The sequence below is a fragment of the Xenopus laevis genome, chromosome 5L (assembly GCF_017654675.1).
Source record: "Xenopus laevis strain J_2021 chromosome 5L, Xenopus_laevis_v10.1, whole genome shotgun sequence".
Classification (NCBI taxonomy): domain Eukaryota; kingdom Metazoa; phylum Chordata; class Amphibia; order Anura; family Pipidae; genus Xenopus; species Xenopus laevis.
The window spans coordinates 46,773,641-46,797,355 of NC_054379.1; the positions used below are offsets into that span (position 1 = coordinate 46,773,641).

At 38.7% G+C, this 23,715-nt stretch overlaps 1 protein-coding gene across 1 annotated transcript in view; it reads left to right on the plus strand.

Moving 5' to 3' along the window:
* The window catches only part of ttc27.L (tetratricopeptide repeat domain 27 L homeolog), a 216,572-nt gene that overhangs the window by 67,683 nt on the left and 125,174 nt on the right, over positions 1-23,715 (plus strand). The window contains exons 7-9 of the mRNA XM_018263013.2: positions 786-950; positions 8,056-8,189; positions 12,464-12,576. Of these exons, the coding sequence (XP_018118502.1) occupies positions 786-950; positions 8,056-8,189; positions 12,464-12,576 (412 nt within the window). The remainder of the gene's footprint in view (positions 1-785; positions 951-8,055; positions 8,190-12,463; positions 12,577-23,715) is intronic.

Here is a 23,715-nt window from a genome sequence, read left to right on the forward strand (position 1 = left end):
TTATGTGAGTACTGTTTCTATTGGCTTTCTGTATTTCAGTCTTAGACTGATTTGAATTTATGAGTACTTATTGGTATTACACTTCATTGACTATGACATAGTTATACCAATTATGGGTCGAGGCAACTCAGCTTTCCTTAAAGTGGTAGTTTACCTTTACGTTAACCTTAATATTATGTATACTGTATATTGATATTTTGAGACCATTTGCAATTGGTTTTCATTTTATGTTTTTTCAGTCTTCAGCTTGTTGTTCAGCAGCTCCTTATTTTGGTTTTCCAGCAGTTATCTGGTTGCTACTGTCTTATTTACCTTGGCACCCAGGCAGTGGTTTGAATAAGAGACTGGAAGATAAATATGAGAAAAAACTGAATATAAACATAAGTAATAATAAGCAGCAACAATAAAATTTTGCCTTCGAAAAACAATAGTTTATGGTTGCTGGGGTCAGTGACCCCCATTTGAAAGCTGGAAAGGCAGAAATAAAGCAAATAATTCACAAGCTTTTATGTTGTTTAAAAAGAAAAAAGCTCTGGAAAATGTGGTTGTCAAAAGGAAACAATAGGAAGTTTGTATGGGAACATGAAATTTGATTAAAGAAAAGTTGCTGTTCATTTTTGTACATCCATTTGTAGGTTTATAGACCAAGATTAGACTTGACTAAGAAAATAAGATATTATGTTTTACGTTCAAGGATCCAATTCCATGTGTTTTCAGTTTGGTCACTGGAATAACTTTGAAATTATGACTTACTTTTCCTTTGTTTTCTCCTATTTTTCCTGTAGTTCAGAAATGTAAGAACTTGTTTTTGGAAGAAACGGCCAAAGATTTGTTTGTGCAACAGCATCTGGAGTGTAGTTACATGTGTCTTTATTACTATGACTACAAAAATGCAAAAGAGCATCTGAATGCAGCCAAAGACATTACCAGTCTACAGATCAATTTAACAGGTAAGACAAATGTAAAAAATGTAAAATGCATCATACAAACATGGGGCCGAAATAATCTGGGAAACTAAATTCAAGGCTTATAAAATTGTTGTTCTACTGTAGCATTAAAGCTTTAAAAAAGTTGTTTACATTACATTTTTTCAGTATACAAAACATTTTCCACATTAATTGGGTGTTCCCATTCATAGAATATAAACTGAAACTAAGCTAAATATTCTCTTTTACTTTGCCAAATCTTAGGCACCCACCAGTGATTATGTTCACATTTATTTAAATGCTGGGTCATTCTTCTATTAGCAAAAAACTGCACCAGCTCAGGGTATTTCTGAAGAATGTCATCTGCACAATCTTCCTTCCTCTTCTCATTCTTTTCTGTGGGCCTGGACAGGCACGTGTGCAGGATGGTGCATAAGCCAGTTTCTTGCGTCTAAGGTTAGCTTTCACTATACTACACATGTGCCTGCCGAGAAAGAAAAAAAGATGGAAGAAGCCAAAGAAGATGCCGATACAGAAATACCCCAGGCCGGAGCAGTTTTTAGTGGTATCAGATGAGCTGTTGTAATCACCCCAGTGACTTTAGTTCTCCTTTACACATTCAAGGCCAGTTGTTTCTCTTGCACAAAGAATGGGTTATGATTACATCTGCAAAGATGCTGTCATATAATTCTGCAAAGTTAAATGTATCTAAAATTGGAGTGACTCATTCAGGATTCTTCATAATATTTTCAAGATCCCAGTTAACTTTCAGAGGCTTTGAATATTTTGGGCAGATATATGCCAACCTTCTTGATTGCCAAAAGGAGTTCAGCAAACATCTGCACAATGCTGTCAAGAGAAAGTTTAGCTCTTTTGTATGCCAATGGCACATCGGCATTTTGGTTATTGTATCAAAACAGCCAGCACCTGTTTTCCATATTCTGCTTTTTATGAAGCTGGACAGGATTATTGATCAGAACAATAAATTCTGTTTTTTCAAGTGAACGACTGTCTTTCATAGACAGAGCATTTTCCATTCTAGTGAAAAGGAGGCAGCTGCCATCTGAGAGGAGCCCTTTAATTGCCATAGTTCCTATTGAGGGGGGACTGTTGTGTTCATAATACCCCTATATCATTTCCCGTAAAGTACTTCTATCTTGCATGTCCCCAGTAAAAATCAACCAATCAATCCAAAAGGTAAAAAAAAAAAAATCCTTCATAACCCCAACAAAGAGATCAGATCTTGTCCTGATCCCATTGTATACATTGTTAATTCTTGATTTATCCCTTTTAACCAACGTTTTATGTATTGAAATCATTCATAGTGTTCCCTTGAGAAATACCAGTACTTGACTTGGCTGTAAAGGTATGGGAACCGTTATCCATAAAACCCATTATCCAGTGTAGTACAAGTACACTGTCTCCTCAAGATGCATTGACACTGGAATACTTGGAAAAACATGGTGATTGTGCTTGAAATTGTACTGCTTACTGTACTTTGAACTTGTAATTGTACACGTGTCCTATGGTTTTTAAGCCTGTAAATCTATAAATGTTGCACATATAATTTCCAGCTTAAGACCACATACTGTATGTTAATGCTGCAAATGTCTAGAAACTTTAGTTTGCAGCACTTGGAAGGTTGTGATTTTGAAAGCCTTCCTTTATCTTGTTAGTATGTTTAAATGTATTGAAATAATCATGTCGTTACTACCCTTATTTATGCATGAGTGGTGCTAAAAATGTGCATTATTTTGCTATGCAAAGATGATTCCATAAACAAGAACAAATGTAAATTGACTATATGCAAGTCTAAACATACACCATGCTGGATTTCTTAATGTGCACACAGTCTTAATTATTATGTATTTATATTTGTGTAGTATAAGGAGAATTTGTCACAAAAACCTTACGTAAACAGGAAGCAATTGCAGCATCTGCAACTTTTCTCATCACTTATACCAAACGCAAAGCTGTTGCAACTGAAAATAAATAATGGTACCCTACAGCCATGCCATGACATGTTACATGTTCACTCAATGTACTGCATATTTTACTTCCTTACAAGAGTGCAGGTAACAACTGTGCCTCTGGTACCATGTTCTCTGTGTGCATTACATACTACCTAAATCATTTTTGCAGACACACTTAATAGCTACAAAGCAATTCTGGGAAGACTTTCAATAATCCTTTTATTTTTCTTTATTTCTCATGAAATACCCAGTAAGCTGATGACCTTGCCGATTTATTTCCCAGAATTTCCGCTGTATATGAAAAGTGTTAGAGCTTAGACCACAGTTTGCTCTCTTCCCATCATAATGGCACTGTTTTCCTCTTGAAGTATGCATTATTGTTACTGTATTTAAATATTCCCATTAACTGTAGAGCACTTTGATTTTAATAATTAATGTTTCCTGCTGATAGTGTAATTAGATGATTTGGGATTAAATTCGCGATATATAATATATTCTGGCCAGCAGCTCCGAAGTTATATGATTAGCAATGCTTTTTACTGTGCTAAACATACTATTTTTGTAATACATTTTTTTTTTAAAACTTTACAAGAAAGTATTTTTTTTTCTAACTAATGGTGTTCGCATAAAATGACTTGTACATGTATGATACCTGTTATCCAGAATGCTCTTTACCTGGGGTTTTCCGGATAACGTGTCTTTTGGTAATATAGGTCTCCATACCTTAAGTCTGCTAGAAAATCATGTAAACCTTAAGTAAACCCAAAATACACTGATTTTACTTTCAGTAGGGATTACTGATATCTTCATTTGGATCAAGTACAAGGTACTGTTTTATTATTACAGAGAAAAGGGAAATTATTTTTAAAATATTGGATTATTTGTATTAAATGGATTCTATGGGAGACAGCCTTTCTGTAATTCTGAGCTTTCTGATGCCAAATTGCCTGTTTATGTTATCCAGTTGTCTTCTGTATACAATAAAGAATTTATACCAGATTTTCAATAAAGACACTTGATTGTGGAAGAGTGCAAACTACAAACAAATGTCTAGGAATAAACAAAAAAAGTAGTGGCACAGTTCTACATACAGATAAAACTAAGCCAACGTGCAGGGCAGAAAAGCAAAGAATATGATTAGCCTTCTAGAAATTCATGCAAACTAGGGATGGACCAAATCCACAATTTTGGGATTCAGTCGAATCCTTCGCGAAAGATTTGTGCGGAACTTTGCACTAATTTGCATATGTAAATTAAGGCCAGGAAGGGTACCAAACTTTTTTTTAACTTCCTTGTTTGCATGACAAAAAAAGTTCGATTATAAGGATTCACATTTCGTTCAGCAGAATGAAAAAAGGCTGAATCCTGACTGGATCCATAACTGAAATAATGGATTTAGTGGATTCCTATTGCAAACCTTTGCAGTAATTAAGTCAGTGCAGATTACATACAAAATTCGGGTATTTTCAGTTTAGTGCTGACTAACTTTAATTAAAGTTCTGTTGGATCTCCAGCTTATTATGCAGTTTCTAGACTTATCATTGTTGTATTACTGAATACATGCCTAATATATTGATGTGATTTTGTTGAACATCTCCCAAATGTTAGGCACCCCCAAGTGATTGTATTTACTTACTTGAAACTCTGTGCCGGTACTCCTATCAGCAGAAAACTGCATTGGCCCGGGGTTATAACAGTGAGCACAACGCAGCGATTCTCTTCCGGCTTCTTCTTGCTTCAAATTTCCCGGGGCAAACGCATGCGCAGTTGAACGAAATAGCCAACTTTTTAGTTAAAGTTCGGCTTTTCGTTAAACTGTGCATGCGCAGCTGCGTGAAGAAAAAGGAAGACGGAAGAGGATCTCTCCGTGGTGCTCACTGGTATAACCCTGGGCTGGTGCAGTTTTCTGTTGATTGGAGTACTGGCCCGGGGTTTCAGGTCAATACAATCATTTGGGGGTGCCTAACATTTGGCACCCCCAAGTGCATGAAGACTTTCCTTCTCCTTTAAAGCATTTGCTGATACCAGGAGAGCAGATTGCTTTGGCAGTCTTTGAGATGTAATGACTGTTAAATGATGGATGGTCACTATAATGATAAATGTCTTATTTCACGGTCACTAACAATACTCCAGCTTGTAGGCATGTCAGCCATGACACAATGGAACAAGAGGAATTTTAGGCTGAGGTGAATGGGATAGGTGAGTGGAATAGTTAGAAGTTAACAGTAATAATGTAATGACTGGGAGATGTTCAATAAAAGCCATGACAACAATGGGTTGAACGCAAAGGGGTTGTTCACCTTTGAGTTAACTTTTAGTATGATGTAGATAGTTATATTCTGAGACAATTTGCGAATGGTTTTCATTTTTTATTATTTGTGGTTTTTGTTATTTAGCTTTTTATTCAGCAGCTTTCCAGTTTGCAATTTCAGCTAGTTGTGAAGGTTCAAATTACCTTAGCAACCATGCATTGATTTGAATAAGAGACTGGAATAGGAGAGGCTTGAATAGAAAGACAAGTAATAAAAAGTAACAATATATTTGTAGCCTTACAGAACATTTGTTTTTTCGATGTGGTCAGAGACCCCCATTTGAAAGCTGGAAAGAGTCAGACAAGAAAGGAAATAATTAAAAAAACATAAAAAATAAATAATGAAAACCAATTGAAAAGTTGCTTAGTTTAGCCATTTTATAGCATACTAAAAGTTAACTGAAAGGTGAACCACCCCTTTAAAGCAAGTACCTCTTATGATCCCTGCATTACTTACTGTATTACCATTTACAGAATTCTGTTGGTGTGAATCACTTCTCTTATAAAAATTGCATCAGTCATCTATCTTTGATCTATCCGTGTATCTGCATACTGCTATGAAATCTGTTATTTTTATTTGCTTTCAGAGCCATTATGGTTGTCTGGCTTAGTAATGTATTTGTTGTGCATTTCACTGTCACAAATTGTTTGCACCTGCCTGATTGTGATTAGTCAAAACAAACTGTACATTCAGCTGAGTATGCAAGTTCCGCTTATTTAATTTCCATTGTAGGCAGATTTATGGAGTTTAAAAATAACGCGTGCAGAGGGCTTCAGCATTGGCATATCCCTCATGATATGACGTCTCTCTGATTATCCTGTCATTTCTGACACTGTTGAGTTTTACTCCCTGCACTATATTTCTTTATGTTTAAATCAAATTGTTAAACTGTCATTTTACATCAGCACCGACATAAAATTAGAGCTGGTTCGAATTTATTACACGCGTGTTATGTTTGGAGTTGAGTGCCTAACTTTTTATCTTTGATACATAATGATGTATTATTTAACCTTATGGTCTCTGATGGTTTTTCTTTTTTCTCTATAAAATTAAAGGGGTAGTTCACCTTTAAATAAACTTTTAATATGATGTAGACATTGATATTCTGAGGCAATTTGCAGTTGGTTTTTATTTTCTATGATTTTTTAGCTAGTTAGCTTTTTGTTCAGCATCTCTCCAATTGATATTTCGACAGCTATCTGGTTGCTGGGGTCTTAATTTACTCTAGAAATAATTCAGACTCACCCCTGCTCCACTTGCTGAGTTTCTCAGAGGGACTATAGAGGATTCAGTGTGCCTGCAATCAGGGCAGAACTCCTCAAACTGCGATCATCCAGAACAAAAAAAGAAAAAATGTAGAGCACGCTATGCTCAAGAGTAAAAAACACTTTTTATTGTTGCTTTAGAAAAGCGAAAGTGGTTGCTGCGTGATAGATACCTTACACGTTTTGCGATCACCAATTGAATAAATATTATTTACTTTAGCAGCCAGGCAGGAGTTTGAGCAAGAGATGAGAATATGAATATTAGGGGGCCTACATAGCAAAATGAGTCGTTAAAATGAACAATACAATTGTAGCCTCCCACAGCAATAGTTTTTGGCTGCTGGGGTCAGTTACCCCCATTTAAAAGATGGAAAGATGCAGACAAATGATTCAAAGACTATAAGAAGTAAATAATGAAAACCAATTGCAAAGTTGCTAGGAATAGGGCACATAATGATGAAAGGGTAAAAAAGGGGGGGAGAGGGGAAAGGAAAGGAAAGAAAAATATCCAGTATTGAGAACTTGTAAGCAGTAAGGTACACTTACCAATGCTAACAGGGGGTCTAGGTGCTCAAGCCCCAGAAATTCAGCTTGGGGAGGTAATGTCATACATTCTCCATTCAATGGTAGGCTGGCACAAAAACTGGACTTATAAATCCAAAATATGATGCAAATAAAAAATGTTTTATTACGCAAAAAGGAACATCTCAGAGGGTGGTCTTATGCGTTTATAGGCTAGGGCACTCTATAACACATTAAAAGTTAATCAAAAGTTAACTTAAAGGTGAACCATCCGTTTAAGAATATTTCATAGCTTTTCTGTTGTCAGCTGCCTCCTGAGTTTTCTAGTGCAGCCTACTTCTTTATTGTCTGACCTGCAACAATATACTATATGCAGTGTCAGGGTGAATTTGTTAGGGACCCACATTTTTGGCCAAATTGCCACTGTGGCAGCATCTTTTTTATGCTAGTTAACGAACATCAGTTCCCATTTGATATATATATATATATATATATATATATATATATATATATATATATATATATATATATATATATATATATATATATATGTATATATATATATATATATATATATATATATATATATATATATATATATATATACACACACACACACACACATACATTTCTATGTCTGGTTTATGCATACAGAGATGAGAGATGCATATATATATACAAGCAGCAGAGAACATGAACTGATCATTTTTATTATAAGAGTTACTGATTTTCTAAGACAAAGGAATACACTTCCTCTTTATTATCATACGTGACGGGAACTCCGAGGAGTATTAGTGAACTGGTGAGCTATCAGCACAGTAGCATGCAGCAGAGGTGCTATAGAAAAGCATGGTGATTCCTCTCAAACAAAATATCTACGGATGCTTAGAACTCATCAGGATGCATCTCGGCTTTTCTTCTGCTGGTGAAGGAAAGGTTAACAGTCTTGCTAACAGCTGTTGTCTGAGGTAGATTTTCTTTTTCCAGTAAGCCCGAGCAGGACTGCTCCCTGACAGCCATTAAATTAACCTGAAACGTGTCTTCATTCTTCCTCCAGGTGCTTTGGGAAAACGTACGCGGTTTCAGGAAAATAACGTGGCCCAGCTTATTTTAGATGTACAGAGAAAAGAGGAGCTTTTCTTGTGCCATGGACAGACACCAGCCCCGACCCCCATAGAGAACTTACCAAAGGTAAGCTAAGAGATCTCCGCTCTGCTTCTGTCTGTATTAACCTCTATTTCACCATTCAAATGCAGTTACATATTGTATCCTCATTAATCTCTCCACCAGCGTCTCTGAATTTAAGTACATCCATAATCTCTTGTACTATATGAATAACCCTTGTGTTGTTGAAGGGTTAACAGATGGTTTCATTATTAAAATTAATGCTATTATGCCGACTACAATGTGTCTGGCAAAGGAAGACAATGATATAGGTAGAACTTGATCCATAACCTATAAAAGTTTACTAAACTAGCCTGGGCTTGGTATATAATGAGGCTTATATGTGCCATTATTGACAAACAAATGCTTGCAAGAAAATATGCAGCGGTGTATAATAGGGACTTCCAGACAAATGGGTATTGTAAGAGTTCTCAAAAAACCGCAACCACAATGGTGAAATGTCCTTTAAAACACTGTCAGCTGTTATCAGATATGTTAAGGTAATTGCCTGAATACTGATAATAAAAATAAAAGTTTTATGCAGACAGATCATTTAGATAATTTAGTATACGTATACAGTACATTTATGGGACCTGTTATCCAGGATGTTCAGGACCTGGGGTTTTTTGGATAATGGATCTTTCCATAATTTGGATCTTCATACCGTAAGTCTACTAGAAAATCATGTAAGCATTAAATAAACCCAATAGGCTGGTTTTGCTTCCAATAAAGATTAATTATATATTGGTTTGGATCAAGTACAAGGCACCATTTTTTTTTATTACAGAGCATTCTACTTCAGATTTGATTCTGGAAGGGAGGGCAAGGCTTAGTATATCTATCTATATTTACCATTTGTAATAGATCCGTAGTCTGCAACACCTTTTCAAGAATTAAGTCACATGAATGATTTTAGCATGTTAATGTTTTATAGCAATGTCCAGAGGTAGGTAGACACATATATATGTGTGTGAGTTGAGTGTCATTGTAGTTGATTCCAGGCATGCTGTGGCTTTGAAGAGCATGCCAGGTAAATCTACTGTGCCTTTTTCTGAATGCTGTGCTCTGATAATGTAGCTTTTATGAAGATGCTGATGTTGCTTGGCAACGTATGTGCTTAGTGTGACTCATTTTTGTAGAGTAAACTTTACATTAAGTGCGCCAGTTATGAAGTTGTTATGCTACTTATTATTAGAAGACAGTAAGGCATGTCAATTTCAGGATTTTCCAATTATTATCTCCAATGGGTGGGTGACAAAGGCCTGCCATCACACCCTGATGCCTGAAATGTTGGGTCCACTTGCGTATCAGGCAGTTGTTGTTCAGAAAGGCTGACTGATGTTCTTCTACTCAACAGTTGCCTGACCACAGATAGATAGATATATATACATACACACATATAAATATACACACAGTTAGGTCCATAAATCTTTGGACAGATACCTTTTTTCTAATTTTGGTTCTGTACATTGCCACAGTGAATTTTAAATGAAACAACTCAGATGCAGTTGAACTGCCGACTTTCAGCTTTAATTCAGTGGGTTGAACAAAAAGATTGCATAAAAATCTTAGGAACTAAAGCCTTTTTTTACACAATCCCTTCATTTCAGGGGCTCAAAAGTAATTGGACAAATTAAAAAACTGAAAATAAAATGTTTATTTCTAATACTTGGTTGAACACCCTTTGCTGGCAATGACAGCCTTAAGTCTTGAACTCACGGACATCACCCGATTTTGGGTTTCCTCCTTTTTAATGCTCTGCCAGGCCTTTACTGCAGCTGCTTTCAGTTGCTGTTTTTCTGTCCAAAATTTAGTCTTCAACAAGTGAAATGCATGCTCAATTGGGTTCAGATCAGGTGACTTGACTTGGCCATTCAAAAATTTTCCACTTCTTTGCTTTAAAGTGATACTGACAATAAAAAACTACTGTTTAAGATATGGCTGTACATTAAAAGTTAACTATAGGTCATGTTGATTTTGTTTTTTGCTGAGTTTGCTGGTTTGTTTTTGCAAGTAACTAAATTGGGCAAAAAACACATAGTTCACTGACCTATGACCACACTGCATTACATTACATTTAGTTTGGTCAGGATCACTTCAAAGTAAAGAGGTTACTTTCTTCAGTACCATTTGACAGTCCATAACATGGTCAAATACACAAGAACATTGTATGAACCTTGATCTTATAGTATTGGGTGTATCCAGAAAATAGGCATTCAGACCAAACTCTCGCTCTAATTGGTGTTTTGGTGTTAGCTTGGTTGGCTCTTCCGCTGCTTTTAATTATTCTGGATACCCCACAGTCTATAAATTCTCTGATAAAGAAACAATATCCTCCTTTAATATGCCTGGTTTCTTACATTATTGTTTAGATGTTATGGGCATTAAATTAAGTAAGTGCACTTTTGGGTTACTTAATGCATCAAGTTCTCATGCAAATGAAACCTGTTATCCAGAAAGCTCTAAATTAAGGGAAGCCTCAATTTTATCCAAATAATCCAAATTTTTAAAAACAACTCCCTTTTTTGTCTTTAACAATAAAAGAGTAAGATCCCAACTAAGATATAATTAATCCTTATTGGAGGCAAACAAGCCTATTGGGTTTATTAATATTTAAACTATTTTCTAGTTGACTTAAGGTATGGAGATGCAAAATACAGAAAGATCCCTTATCTGGAAAACCCCATGTCCCAAACATTCTGGATACACGGTTACATGCCTGTATTATGGAACCAGTTTAGCTGCTTTCTTTGCTTTGCTTTTTATTGGGGTTCCCAACCCTTTACTAATTCAAATCCAAAAAATAGTTAAAGTAATCTGTATTACCTTTAATCTAATTATATTTCGAGAATTGTATTGTTAACCTTCCAATGAGGAAATCTGATTTGGTTTTACATGCATCTCTTTGTTTTATCCTCACAATTATATTGTTTCACCTTCTGCTTATGAATATTCAATAAAAATGTATGTGTATATATGTGTGTGTGTATATATATATATATATATATATATATATATATATATATATATATATATATATATATATATATATATATATATATATATATATATATATATATATATATATATATATATATCCTTGATAAAGGTCCCCAGGTGGGGACAATGCTGTGTTGTAAATAAAAACACTTTGATTCATCTTCACAAGAGTGTGCTGATCCCTGCATAGTGTATGTATATATATATATATATATATATATATTTTAAAAAACATATTAAAAATATTAAAAAGAATAATAAACTTAGTCCACCAATCTTTTCTATATGTATATTCATGCACAAGTTCACCTGAGATGCAGAGTAGCTCTATTCACAGCCCACATAATGTGATTCTAATTGTTTTCCCCTAGTTCTTAATGAATGCAGTGGACCATGTGAAATAGCAAATTATGCATAGGTGAGGCAATGGAGTAAAGCAGTAAAATGTGCTTTTGGGAAGTCAGAAACTCTGCAAATTACTTCTCTTGAAAGCAAGACAAACATGTTACAGATTTTAATGGGAATGTGCTTTTTTCCAATAAAAGCCTACATTTATTCTATAGTTAGAATACTGCCTCCCCCAACTCCCCAAATTTACCAGTGTTGGTCTCCCTACTTTGGCACAGAAGGGCCATTGAGCTTGCTGGTCTAACACCTGACATTGGTAAGTACTAGTGGAGTAGGAGGTAGGCTGTAGTTTTTGAGGCTGTGAAATTTGAACTAGGTAGGATTTAAAATCCATAATGATGTATCCCTGTAATAACCTGGAACATGCCAGAATTGCTTTAAATTAGCAAAAAATTTGGTTTTCAGTTTTCTAATAGTGAGTCACTATATATATTTCCCTGTTTGTCAAATGTAAATTAAGGTTTGTCGTCATTTCCCCATAGCCCTATTTAAGTTATAACCCTCTTACTAAAATCCAGAATAGAGTATATTATAACATACCCTTTTAAATCATCCAAGACCAATAAATAAATGTTTGAGGCATTTCTGGTAAACCGAACATGTCCTCTTGTCTGGGTTAAGTTTGTTGGTTGCTGGTAAATGACATTACCCTTTGAAGACACATAGTATTCTTGAAATTATAACATTATTACATTATTTTTTGTACAGTAGTTGAAACAGCAGTTCCTGGTCACTGTGGCCCAGTTACCCCCAGAACAAGTAATACGCATGTATCTGTGCTCACAGTATGTAGCCACTAACATGGTATTTCCTCCGAATTCGGTACAGTAATTCTTTAAAAACATGTGAAAATTTCTTTTTCGAACATATTTTTTTTTAATTTTCTTTGCCAGAATCAAGATTTAGAAGATGACACGGTTCTTAATAAAATTAAATTAAAGGACCCAGAGCAATTTCACATTCCTGATCTTTGTGCAGAGGAGCTGGCTGTTATTCTTGGAGTATGGTAAGTCATTAGTTTAATTATTAACCTATGGTAACTTATAGTTTTACATGACTTTTTAAATACTCTGTCTTTACTGTTTCTCTGCAATACTTAAGTTGGCCATAGACCTACCGATAATATCGTACTAGACGAGACGGCCGATATTGGCAGAAGACTTGGATATCGATAGGGCTGGCTGGAAAATTTTGATTGGGCGCCTTTGAAGGCACCCGAACATCAGCCATTGTTAGTACTAAATCGTCAGATACAGGTAGAAATCTTATTTTTTCTACCTGTATATCTGACGATTCAGCTCTACGCGTGTGTTGAAACAATGATCTTTCCTGGAGAGAGATCATAATTATAATGTCTATGGTCATCTTTAAAATCAGTGATGTACCAAACCCAGGATCATTCACCTGCACTTTCTGCAGAACTCATATTTGTCCAAACAATTGACATGTGACTTTTTTTTTTTTTTTAAATCATTTAATATTTTGATGAGCATTTTGGTGTTAAATTTTGTAACTGCTTACCCACTAGCCTGTTTTGTAGAAATTCACTGATAGGCGTCAGTTTAATAGTTTCCAGACAGACTATACATAATTACTGCTTCTTTGGGAAGAGAGTTCATTTTGACCAAACAAAATAATATACGGCAACTAACAGGGTAAGCCTATTCTGCCAATAACCAGGAATCCTCCTTACTTATTATATATGTGTGTGCGTGCGTGTGTACATTAAACAGCGCCAGAGAGTCAGTCCTTTATTTGTACAGAAAGTGTATTCCTGCAGGTGCATTACAGGTGGCTTTAATGAGCAGCAAACAAATAGAAAGAAAAGAAGTCCTGCCATCTGGCCATGAACTAAACATAAACACAGTGTTCTTCTCTGTCCCTGGCCTTTGACTAGTTTCCAGAGAAAACAAAGTACACATTTTGAACTCAATAACAGCTGTTGCCCCCCACCTCATTTGCTCATGTTTATTTTGTCTATGATAGTTGCAGAATGGGACTGTATAGCCCTGTTTTTAACAATTTAGTTTTAGGCTCCAGCAAATAATCAGAGAGTTTTTTGTTTTCTTTGTCAGGCTTTCTATTTAATCTTTGCATTGGTCACCCGCAACCTCACATAAAAAAATTGATGGTGACAAACCTTCTTAAAATGTCTCTCCATTGCCAATCAATGAAATTGCTGAACGTATGCCCAACTTATCACTAATTCGCCCAAAGTTTCTTTCGGAGCTCTAGCTTTTTTTTTTTATATATAATCCCCTTACCTGCCACGGTATAATATTGGTTTACTATGGGGCAAAGTCACTAACCTTGGGAAATTCGCCAGCGATGGCTTCGCTCACATCGCCACACTTCGTCAGGTGAAAAATTTGCCAGGACAACGCTAATTCACTAAAATGCAAAGTTGCATCCAGGGCGCTGAATGATGGCGAAGTTTCGCTGCCTTTAATTCAGCATGCAAAGCGAAGTTGCGCTAGCGTTGGCTAATTTGCATACGACGGGAACTTAAATTTCAATGGACGTATATGTTGCAGCAAATACATTACACTACATAAGCCCAGGGAATCTTAATAAAAGAAAATAGAGTTGTTATAATGACCTACACATGAGCCCAGTGTATCGTTTATGTGCCATATGTAGGAGGAAATGTAGAGGGGGAAGCCTGGTACGCTAAAAAAAAAATTTACGATCTTTTGCAGCCTATCGCCCTGAACAACTGAAAAGTCGCAAGTGTTTTTTGGAGTTTTTTTCCAATTTTTTTTTTGAGGAACTCCTATCTACTCTTTTGCACTTTGCCTGGTCTGAGTTGGCGAAGGCAAGTCTGGCGGAAGTGGTAACTTTCATTGAAATCCGTATCTTAGTGAATTTGCGTAGTTACGTACATTCGCCAGAGCGAAAATTCGTCTGTTGTTGGAGTACGAAGTAGCGATAGAGTCTATCTCCTTCGCTAGCGTAGTTACGCGCCTGTTAGTAAACTGGCAAAGTTCCCAAATGACTTCACACTGGCGAATTTTCGCCAGCGTTAGTCACTTCACCCTTTAGTAAATTTGCCCCTATGAGTTTGTGTGAAAGTTTTTGGTTTAGAGGTAGTAGTAGTAGTTGTAATAGTAGTTGCATTAGTGTAAGTAGTTAAATCAAGTAGTATCAACCCAATAGCAACAAATTCAGGATAATGTTCAAGCATCAGTCACAAAGTTGAAGTTACGCAGGGGTTGGATATTCCAACAAGACAATCCCCCTAAACACACTTGGAAATCTACAAAGGCATTTATGCAGAGGGAGAAGTACAATATTCTGGAATGGCCGTCACAGTCCCCCGACTAGAATATCATCAAAAATTTATGGGATGATTTGAAGCAGGCTGTCCATGCTCGGCAGCCATCAAATTTAACTGAACTGGAGAGATTTTGTATGGATGAATGATCAAAAATACTGCCATCCAGAATCCAGACACTCATCAAAGGCTATAGGAGGCATCTAGAGGCTGTAACATTTGCAAAAGGAGGCTCAACTAAGTATTGATGTAATATCTCTGTCGGGGTGCCCAAATGTATACCTGTCTAATTTTGTTATGATGCATATTTCATATTTTCTGTCAATCGAATAAACTTTGTCACTGCTGAAATACTACTGTTTCCATAAGGCATATTATATATTATAAGAAGTTGCTACTTTGAAAGCTCAGCCACTGATAAACAAAACTCAACGAATTAAGAGGGGTTCCCAAACTTTTTCATATAACTGTATACTATAGTTGCAAGCAGGGGCTTTTACAGAGCTTTGGGTTCTTCTTCTAGCAAAATGGAAGTGTGTTAATAGCCTTCAGCCAAGTTATCAAAACAATTCTTTTGAGGGCCTTCAGATCATAATTGTCTTTTAAAGTTTGCTCCATGTTTGTTTTTGTTTAGCATCACATGCGCATACATATTTTATGTGGTTTTTTTTTAGCAGGGAGAGAATTTTTGCAATATTTGTATGTCAAGTTTGCATTAGATATTAAGATATAATTTCTGTAGCCTATTCCGTAATATACACAACGGAATTGCATATAATATATGAATTAATATATTCATTTTATTTCATAAACTTGAAAATGGACCAACAGTTCCATGGAACTGAACATTTTAGGTACCTGGCCAAAGAGATCTAGGAAAAAAGAAAAGGCCATAATTTATTTTACATAGAGAAATATACAAATATGTTCTGCTGCATCTCTTTTGTTTCTTCACGTCTTTATATTTATGAAGTGCTAAAAGAGGGTGAAAAAACAGAATATCTTTTCTGGCCCTGATGTGCATTTTTTGTTTAGGATTTCCTTTGATGAGGTTTGTTCCATGTGTTCACTTAGATGGAACGGTCTGCAGTTTGGCTTTGGCAGCCTGTAAGGTGTGGATTTGTGCCTTTTGCTTCATGCCATGTAACTTCTTTATGGCTATTGCACTGCATGTTTATGAAGAATCCTGCAATAATTTGGTGTCATAGGAAATCCGACATAACTCTTTTAGTTCCCTCTTTACAAACTTTTAACCTTTAACACCCCTTAAAGTGGACCTGTCATCCAGACACAAAAATCTATATAATAAAAGTCCTTTTCAAATTAAACATGAAATCCAATTTGTATTTTTTATTAAAGCATTCAGAGCTGTTGTAAGCTCATTTAAAAATCTCCGCTGTCGATCAAATATTGTCTGCTCCTCCTCTATGACAATGGCATAGAGGCGGGGAAGACAATTACTTTCACTTTCCATTCAGCACTTCCTAGATGTCACTGCTCTCCACACATTCCCCCGTTCTCTTCACCATTTAATTGTGTAACCAGTGCATGGGGATGGACATCAGGTCCCCCATTCTGGTGCACAAACAAGATTCTGAGATGATACAAGGCTTGTCTTAACAGTCTCCACAAAATGGCTCCTGCCTGTTTGCTATAATTATGAATTCCCAGACTGAAGGAAACAAGATTCAAATAATTTATGTAGTGTAATTAAAGTTTATTTTGCTTGACTAATGTGATAAAATAGGATTTAGAATAATTTTTTTGGGTGACGGATTCCCTTTAACAATTTATAGTACTCTACGGCAAACAAGATTTAAGGATTCCCCCAGAAGAAGGTACATTGCCTCCAGGAGAAAGCTGTAGTGAACGTTGGAATCGGGTCAGTGGGCAGTGGTCAAACACATCTGAAAAACAGTTATCAGGGGCAAGTCAACCATCCATTCCAGAAAAGGGATATAAGACCTTCTGAGGGAAATGATTGATGCGGTCTGCCATCCGATAGGATTTTTAGCCCGGCCGATCGACATCTGCCCGACTTTTGGCCAGATATCGATTGGGGAATCCCGTCAGAGGGCCCCATACACAGGCCAATAAGCTGCCAATTCGGTCTGTCAGCAGCTTTTATCTGCCAGTGTATGGCCACCTTTATTGTGTATGATAATGCACAAGAACCATGAATATCATGTAAATTTTATCCTTATAAATAGTGTCATCGGTTATAATCGAACATAACCTTACGCCTTGTGCTTTTATATGGTCATGGAACTCCTCAGTAACTTATAATAATAATAATAATAATATCCTGAGGGGGTACTTTATTCAATATATATACACTATTTTTTGGTGTTTGTTTTTTTGGGATGTACTGAATTCAGAATTCAGTTTAATATTCAGCCAGGATTCTGCCTTTTTCAGCAAGATTCAACCAAATCCAAGTGCCTGACCGAACCAAATCCAAAAAATCATGTGACACAAACAATGAAACCAAAAATGTTTTTTTTTTTTTTTAAACTCTTTCCCTAATTTACATATGCAAATTAGGGTTCCGATTTAGTTTGGTATTCGGCCGATTCAGTGCATTCCTAATATATTTATATTTATGTATATACACAAACATACATATTATATAGTGATATGGATCTATGTATGTAGCTGAATGTTATATGGTTGTGTCATGCCAGAGCATTATTGTGCTGGCATTATGGGGGTTAACACTGGAAACATTTTGTCTCAGGTTAACAAAGAGACCCTTGATTGGATATCCCACCCGGGGGCTGCGATAAGGTGAAGGGGCTGCCTTCTGAAACAATTTGGAGTCACACCATTTGATATGGATTATAGGTATAAATATCTCCTCTGTCATGTTATGAGGAGGCCACATGCTTCCTAATGATACCAAATAGGGCCAGCCTATACCCACCAGTTAGGGTTCCTGGGGGACTGGAACAGGGGACGCCCCCTCATGTTTGCGATCATTCTGATCGTCCACATATGGATCACAGCATGCCCATTTTTTCACTAATATTGAGTAGTTGCAAGTACCAATGTTATATTGCAGAATCTGGCCTGTGCCCAGTGTTTTCCAACTCTTGCCTCAGAGGACACAACAGGAAATTCCTAAGCTTGGTTAAGTACCTAGGGTTTTCTTAGTGTTTTTATTCCCTTTTATTTTATTTGCTGTTTTGCAATTTTGTATTTAACGTATGTCTTCTTTATAACATATTTTTATATACATACATGCACTGTTTCCTGCTTTAAATTAAATAGAAAATGTAATAGATTTTGTCCTTGTAGTCTAACAAACTCATCATCCATGTGAAAGCTTGTGCCTTAGTGTATTAACTATTTGCATGTGTGGAATAGGAAAGTTCCCTATTTATATGTTGAATAACTAGTACGGCTAGCAGGAAAGTGCGTTTCAATGTAAATTAACTCTTTGGCTGCTGGAATGCTTGTTGAACTAGTAGGATCTAACCATGACTAACTATCGTAGGAGAGAGTGTTTGATGCATTGTGTTATTGTGAGTTCTTACCTGCTATAGAGAGTAGGAGAATAGTCACATTAGGTTTCTATCACCTGTTAATGATAGATGGTGGCAGCGAATTAATTTCTGGGTGTTGGTGTGTTTTGGGGTGTCTGATGTTAGTCTAACCGGCATGTAATTCAGAAACTGAGTGTAAACCATTAGAGCCAAACTCAAGAGTTGCGTGTGGTTTACAGCCCCATTTTCGAGACAGGGTGTCTGTGCTTAAATTAAGTGCATTACTAACACATCAATCAGTAAGATAGGGGCCATATGAGATCTGATCCCTGCATAAGTGATCCCTGACATTCCCAAGTCAACATGACAGCTTTGCCAAGCACTCAATGCAGCCAGAAAGTGATTGTAACGAATTGGCTAAAGATTGAGAGCTGTTTAACGTACGACTGAGATAAGCAAATGTGACATGGCCTTGAAGTTGAAAAATGAATATTATTACTTGTGGAAACCTCCATTTATTTTAATGGAATTGAGAAAATACCAATATGTACCCCCCCCCCAACCGACAGTGATCTGCAATCTGCCAAATTGTTTCCCAGGCACTCATGGGGCCTTTGATTTTGCAATGATGCACTAATTAACCTTTGAGCAGTTGTCGCTCCGATTTACGTTTTGTAAGTAAAATGGCCCCCCGGCACTGTGTAATTTTTTCCCAGGACCAAAACATTTATTCTAACATTTTAGCATTTATTCTAACATTTAGCATTCCCTAGTCCTTCCTTTAAGTCCTTTGTCCTTAAAGGAACCGTAACACCAAAAAATAGTGTATTAAAAGCAGAAAAATGAGAAAAGGCACAGAATATACAGCAGATAACAGATTGTAATGGAGTCCGAAATCGGTTTTCAAAATGGTGGCCAAGATGGCGTCCAAGATGGCGGCTTCCTGGTTCCTCACGGACGCAGCCGGATGATGACGACCTCTTCCCGCACTGTGATTGGTCGCCGGCGACGGAATGGACGTCGGCGTCAATAATTGGCGCACACGTCAGCGCGTCGGTCACTGACGCCAGCGCGTCCGCGCACACGTTATGACGCCGATGCGTCCAAATTGGCGCCAAACCTGGGACTATATTAAGGAGCTCTGGGAATTCACCTGTGCCCAATTATAGGTTTTAGCTTGCTACTCCTGGGTGTGATCTTGTGAAATCCTTGCTATCCGTGTACCGACCTTTGCCTGAATTCCTCGACTTTGAACCTCTTCTGCCTGGACTGATCTTGTTGCCTGTTTGACCATTCTTTCGTCTCATCCTTTTCTGTACCGCGAACTTGGACATTGTTATCTCCTCCCTTGGTCCTCACTACCTCTGAGGCCTTTGGGCCTTACATTATAATTGGGCCATGGACCCTTCGGAGGAGAACCCAGCGTCACCTGATGTCGGTGGAGCGCTTCGTGGTCTGGCTTCTCGGATGCAGTCCTATGAGGTACAGCAGTCTCATTTTTGTCAGGCCCTGGAAACTGTACTGGCAAAGCTGTCGGCCCTAACACCTGCTGATCCTGTTCCTGTATCTGTACCCGTGGCTCCATTCCAGGTCTCCGAGCCCCGCATTCCGGCTCCCCCACTCTACAGTGGTGACCCTGAAGCTTGCCGCGGGTTTATCAACCAGTGCGAGGTCCACTTTGCACTCGCACCCAGCCAATTCGTCTCCGAACGTGCCAAGGTGGGCTTCATATTCTCCCGCCTGCAAGGGAAGGCATTGGAGTGGGCTTCACCGCTATGGGAGAAGGAAGATCCTATTATTGACAATGCCAGGTCCTTTGTTCGCGAACTTCGTGTTGTGTTTGATGCTCCGGGTCGTGCCACAGCTGCTTCCGCACGCCTGTTCCATCTTCAACAGGGAACCCGCCCTGTCTCGGAGTACGCCATCGAATTTCGCACCCTGGTTGCTGAAACTTCATGGAATAATGACGGGTATCACGCTGCCTTTTACAACGGCCTGGCGATACGTATAAAGAATGATCTGGTGTCCAGGGAAATTCCATCCCGCTGGGAAGATCTAGTCGCCTTGGCCATAAAGGTCGATACTCGGCAGAGGGAGTTTCAAGCTGAGCTCGACAGAGAGCGCTCCCCAACCAAGAGATTCCACAGGTTCCAACCTACTCTGGCTCCTCGTTTTCAAAGACCCTTCCTTCCCAATCCGGCTTCCACTTTGCCTTCTCCAACTCCTGCGGCTTCTGCTTCTTCTTCCCTGCCTACGGAAGAACCTATGCAGATCGGACAGGCCCGTCTTACCGAACAGGAGAAGCTCCGGAGAAGGGCTGCCGGACTTTGCCTCTACTGTGGTGGAAAATCCCACTTCGCCTATGAGTGCCCAGTGAAGCCGGGAAACGCCAACACCTAGGTAAGACTGGGGAGACTTACCTGGGTGGAATTGGTCCTTCTCCCCATTCTTCTGCTCAACGCTTCCTCCTTCCTGTGCAGATTCGTTTTGGAACCCAGACGATTTCTTCCGAAGCCTTCCTTGATTCCGGCGCAGCTGGGAATTTCATGGATAAAGTCTTCGCTGAAAGTCACTCCATTCCCCTGCAATCTCTGGCTGTTCCCCTCCGTGCATTGGCGATTGATGATCGACCGTTGTCTTCTGCTATTATTTCTCACTCCACCGATGAACTTTCTGTTATTGTGGGAACCATGCATCTTGAAAGATTGTCTTTTTTTTTTGATTGACTGTCCTTCCACTCCCATTGTGCTTGGTTTGCCCTGGTTGAATACCCACAACCCAGTAATAGACTGGGCTTCGTCTCAAATCTCCCGTTGGAGTCCTTTCTGCCAACAAAATTGTTTACCCACCAAATCCATCATTAAAGTTTCATCTGTGTCTCCAAATTCTTCTCTGCCCTCTGTTTATCAAGCCTTCCCTGATGTCTTCAATAAAAAGTCGGCCGAAGTTCTGCCTCCCCATCGCCCCTATGATTGCCCCGTCGAACTTCTTCCTGGGACCATGCCTCCCAGGGGCCGCACCTATCCGCTTTCCCCTTCTGAAACCCGTGCCATGAAGGAATACATCCAAGAGAATCTGCAAAGAGGTTTTATTCGTCCTTCTTCTTCCCCGGCTGGAGCCGGCTTCTTCTTTGTAGAAAAAAAAGATGGAGGTATGCGGCCCTGCATTGACTATAGGGGTTTAAACAAAATTACAATTAAAAACCGTTATCCCCTTCCCCTCATCTCTGAACTGTTTGACCAACTCAAGGGGGCTTGTCTTTTCACCAAGTTAGATCTTCGTGGGGCTTACAATTTAATCCGGGTCAGAGAAGGAGACGAGTGGAAGACCGCATTTAACACTCGTGACGGGCATTACGAGTATCTTGTGATGCCATTAGGTCTCTGTAACGCCCCCGCGGTCTTTCAAGAATTTGTAAATGACATTTTCAGAGATTTGTTCGGCCAATACGTGGTGGTGTACTTGGAAGATATTCTTATTTTTTCCAAGAACCTTGCTGAGCACCGTCTTCTAGTCCAAGAAGTCCTTTCCCATCTACGGAGAAATAATTTATTCGCCAAGTTGGAGAAGTGTTCCTTTGAGGTTTCGTCCATCTCCTTCCTTGGTTACATCATTTCTCAACAAGGCTTCAGAATGGATCCTGCTACAATTTCCGCTATCCAGGACTGGCCTCTCCCCACCAGTGTTAAAGCTATCCAAAGATTCATTGGCTTCGCCAACTATTATAGACAATTCATTAAGGGGTTTTCGTCCAAGGTTGCTCCCATTCTTTCCCTCATCCGAAAAGGGGGTAAGCCTCAGCATTGGCCACCTTTAGCTTTGGAGGCATTCAAGACTCTTAAAACTTCTTTTTCTTCCGCTCCCATTCTCAGACACCCAGAACCTCTCCAACCATTCTTTATTGAAGTGGATGCTTCAGACGTCGGTGCTGGAGCAATTTTGTCTCAAAGAGCGTCTTCTGATGGAAAACTACATCCCTGTGCCTTCTTTTCAAAAAAATTCACCTCTTCTGAACAAAATTATGATGTGGGAAATCGTGAGTTACTGGCCGTCAAGCTTGCTTTAGAAGAATGGAGACATTTGCTGGAAGGTTCTTCTGTTCCTGTGACCATCTATACAGACCATAAAAATCTAGAGTATATTCAGACACTCAAACGCCTCAATCCTCGTCAAGCTAGGTGGGCACTATTCTTCTCTCGCTTTAATTTCATTTTAACCTTTCGGCCTGGTGCTAGGAACAAGAAGGCGGACGCTCTTTCCAGAAGCTTTCTTCTCGAAGATCTCAATTCTGCAGAACCGGAATCCATTGTGCCTCCTACAAAGATTATCCCTGCTCTATTTCCCTCTTTGGCCTCTCAATTATTGTCTGTTCAATCTTCTGCTCCTGTTGGAACTCCTGTTGGTGTTGCCTTTGTCCCTCCTGAACTTCGTCATTCCATTTTGGTTCAGTCCCACAGCTCCAAGCAGGCCGGTCATCCGGGAATCAGAAAGACCACTGAACTCCTGTCTCGTCTTGTATGGTGGCCTTCTCTAAGAAAGGATGTCAAAGACTTTGTTTCTTCTTGCTCTGTGTGTGCTGTATCCAAGTCTGGACATTCCCCTCCTAAGGGGTTACTCCTACCACTACCTATTCCTTCCCGCCAATGGACTCATCTATCTATGGACTTCATTGTGGATCTCCCTAATTCCTCTGGTTACACAGTTATTTGGGTGGTAATTGATAGATTCAGCAAAGTGGCACATTTTACTCCTCTTCGGAAACTCCTCCCCTCTGCTCCTGAACTTTCCTCACTGTTTATTAAACACATTTTTCGCCTCCACGGTTTCCCTGCCGAAATTGTCTCTGACCGTGGATCGCAATTCGTTTCCAAGTTTTGGAGGTCCCTGTGTAAAGCCCTTGGTGTTTCCCTTCAGTTTTCCTCTTCTTACCACCCACAGTCTAATGGAGCGGCAGAGAGGGTTAATCAGGCCTTTGAACAATTCCTCCGATGCCATGTATCTTTGTGCCAGGACGATTGGGCTGATCTGCTTCCGTGGGCTGAATTCGCACATAATAATGCCTTACATGCTTCTTCTGGAAAATCTCAGTTTTTCTGTATGTATGGTCTTAATCCTTTGGCTTTTCCTCAGGACTTATTACTCACCAATGTCCCTGCCGCCAATGACCAAGCTGCCCACATGTCAGCCATCTGGCACGCCACTGTCGTTAATCTGGAGAAAAGTTCCTTGGTCCAGAAGAAATTCGCCGATCAGAAAAGAATTCCTTCCCCTCCGTATGCACTCGGTGACAAGGTTTGGCTGTCTACACGGAACATTCGTCTCAAAGTCCCCTCTCCTAAACTTGGTCCCAAGTTTATTGGTCCCTTCTCCATCTCTGAGATCACCA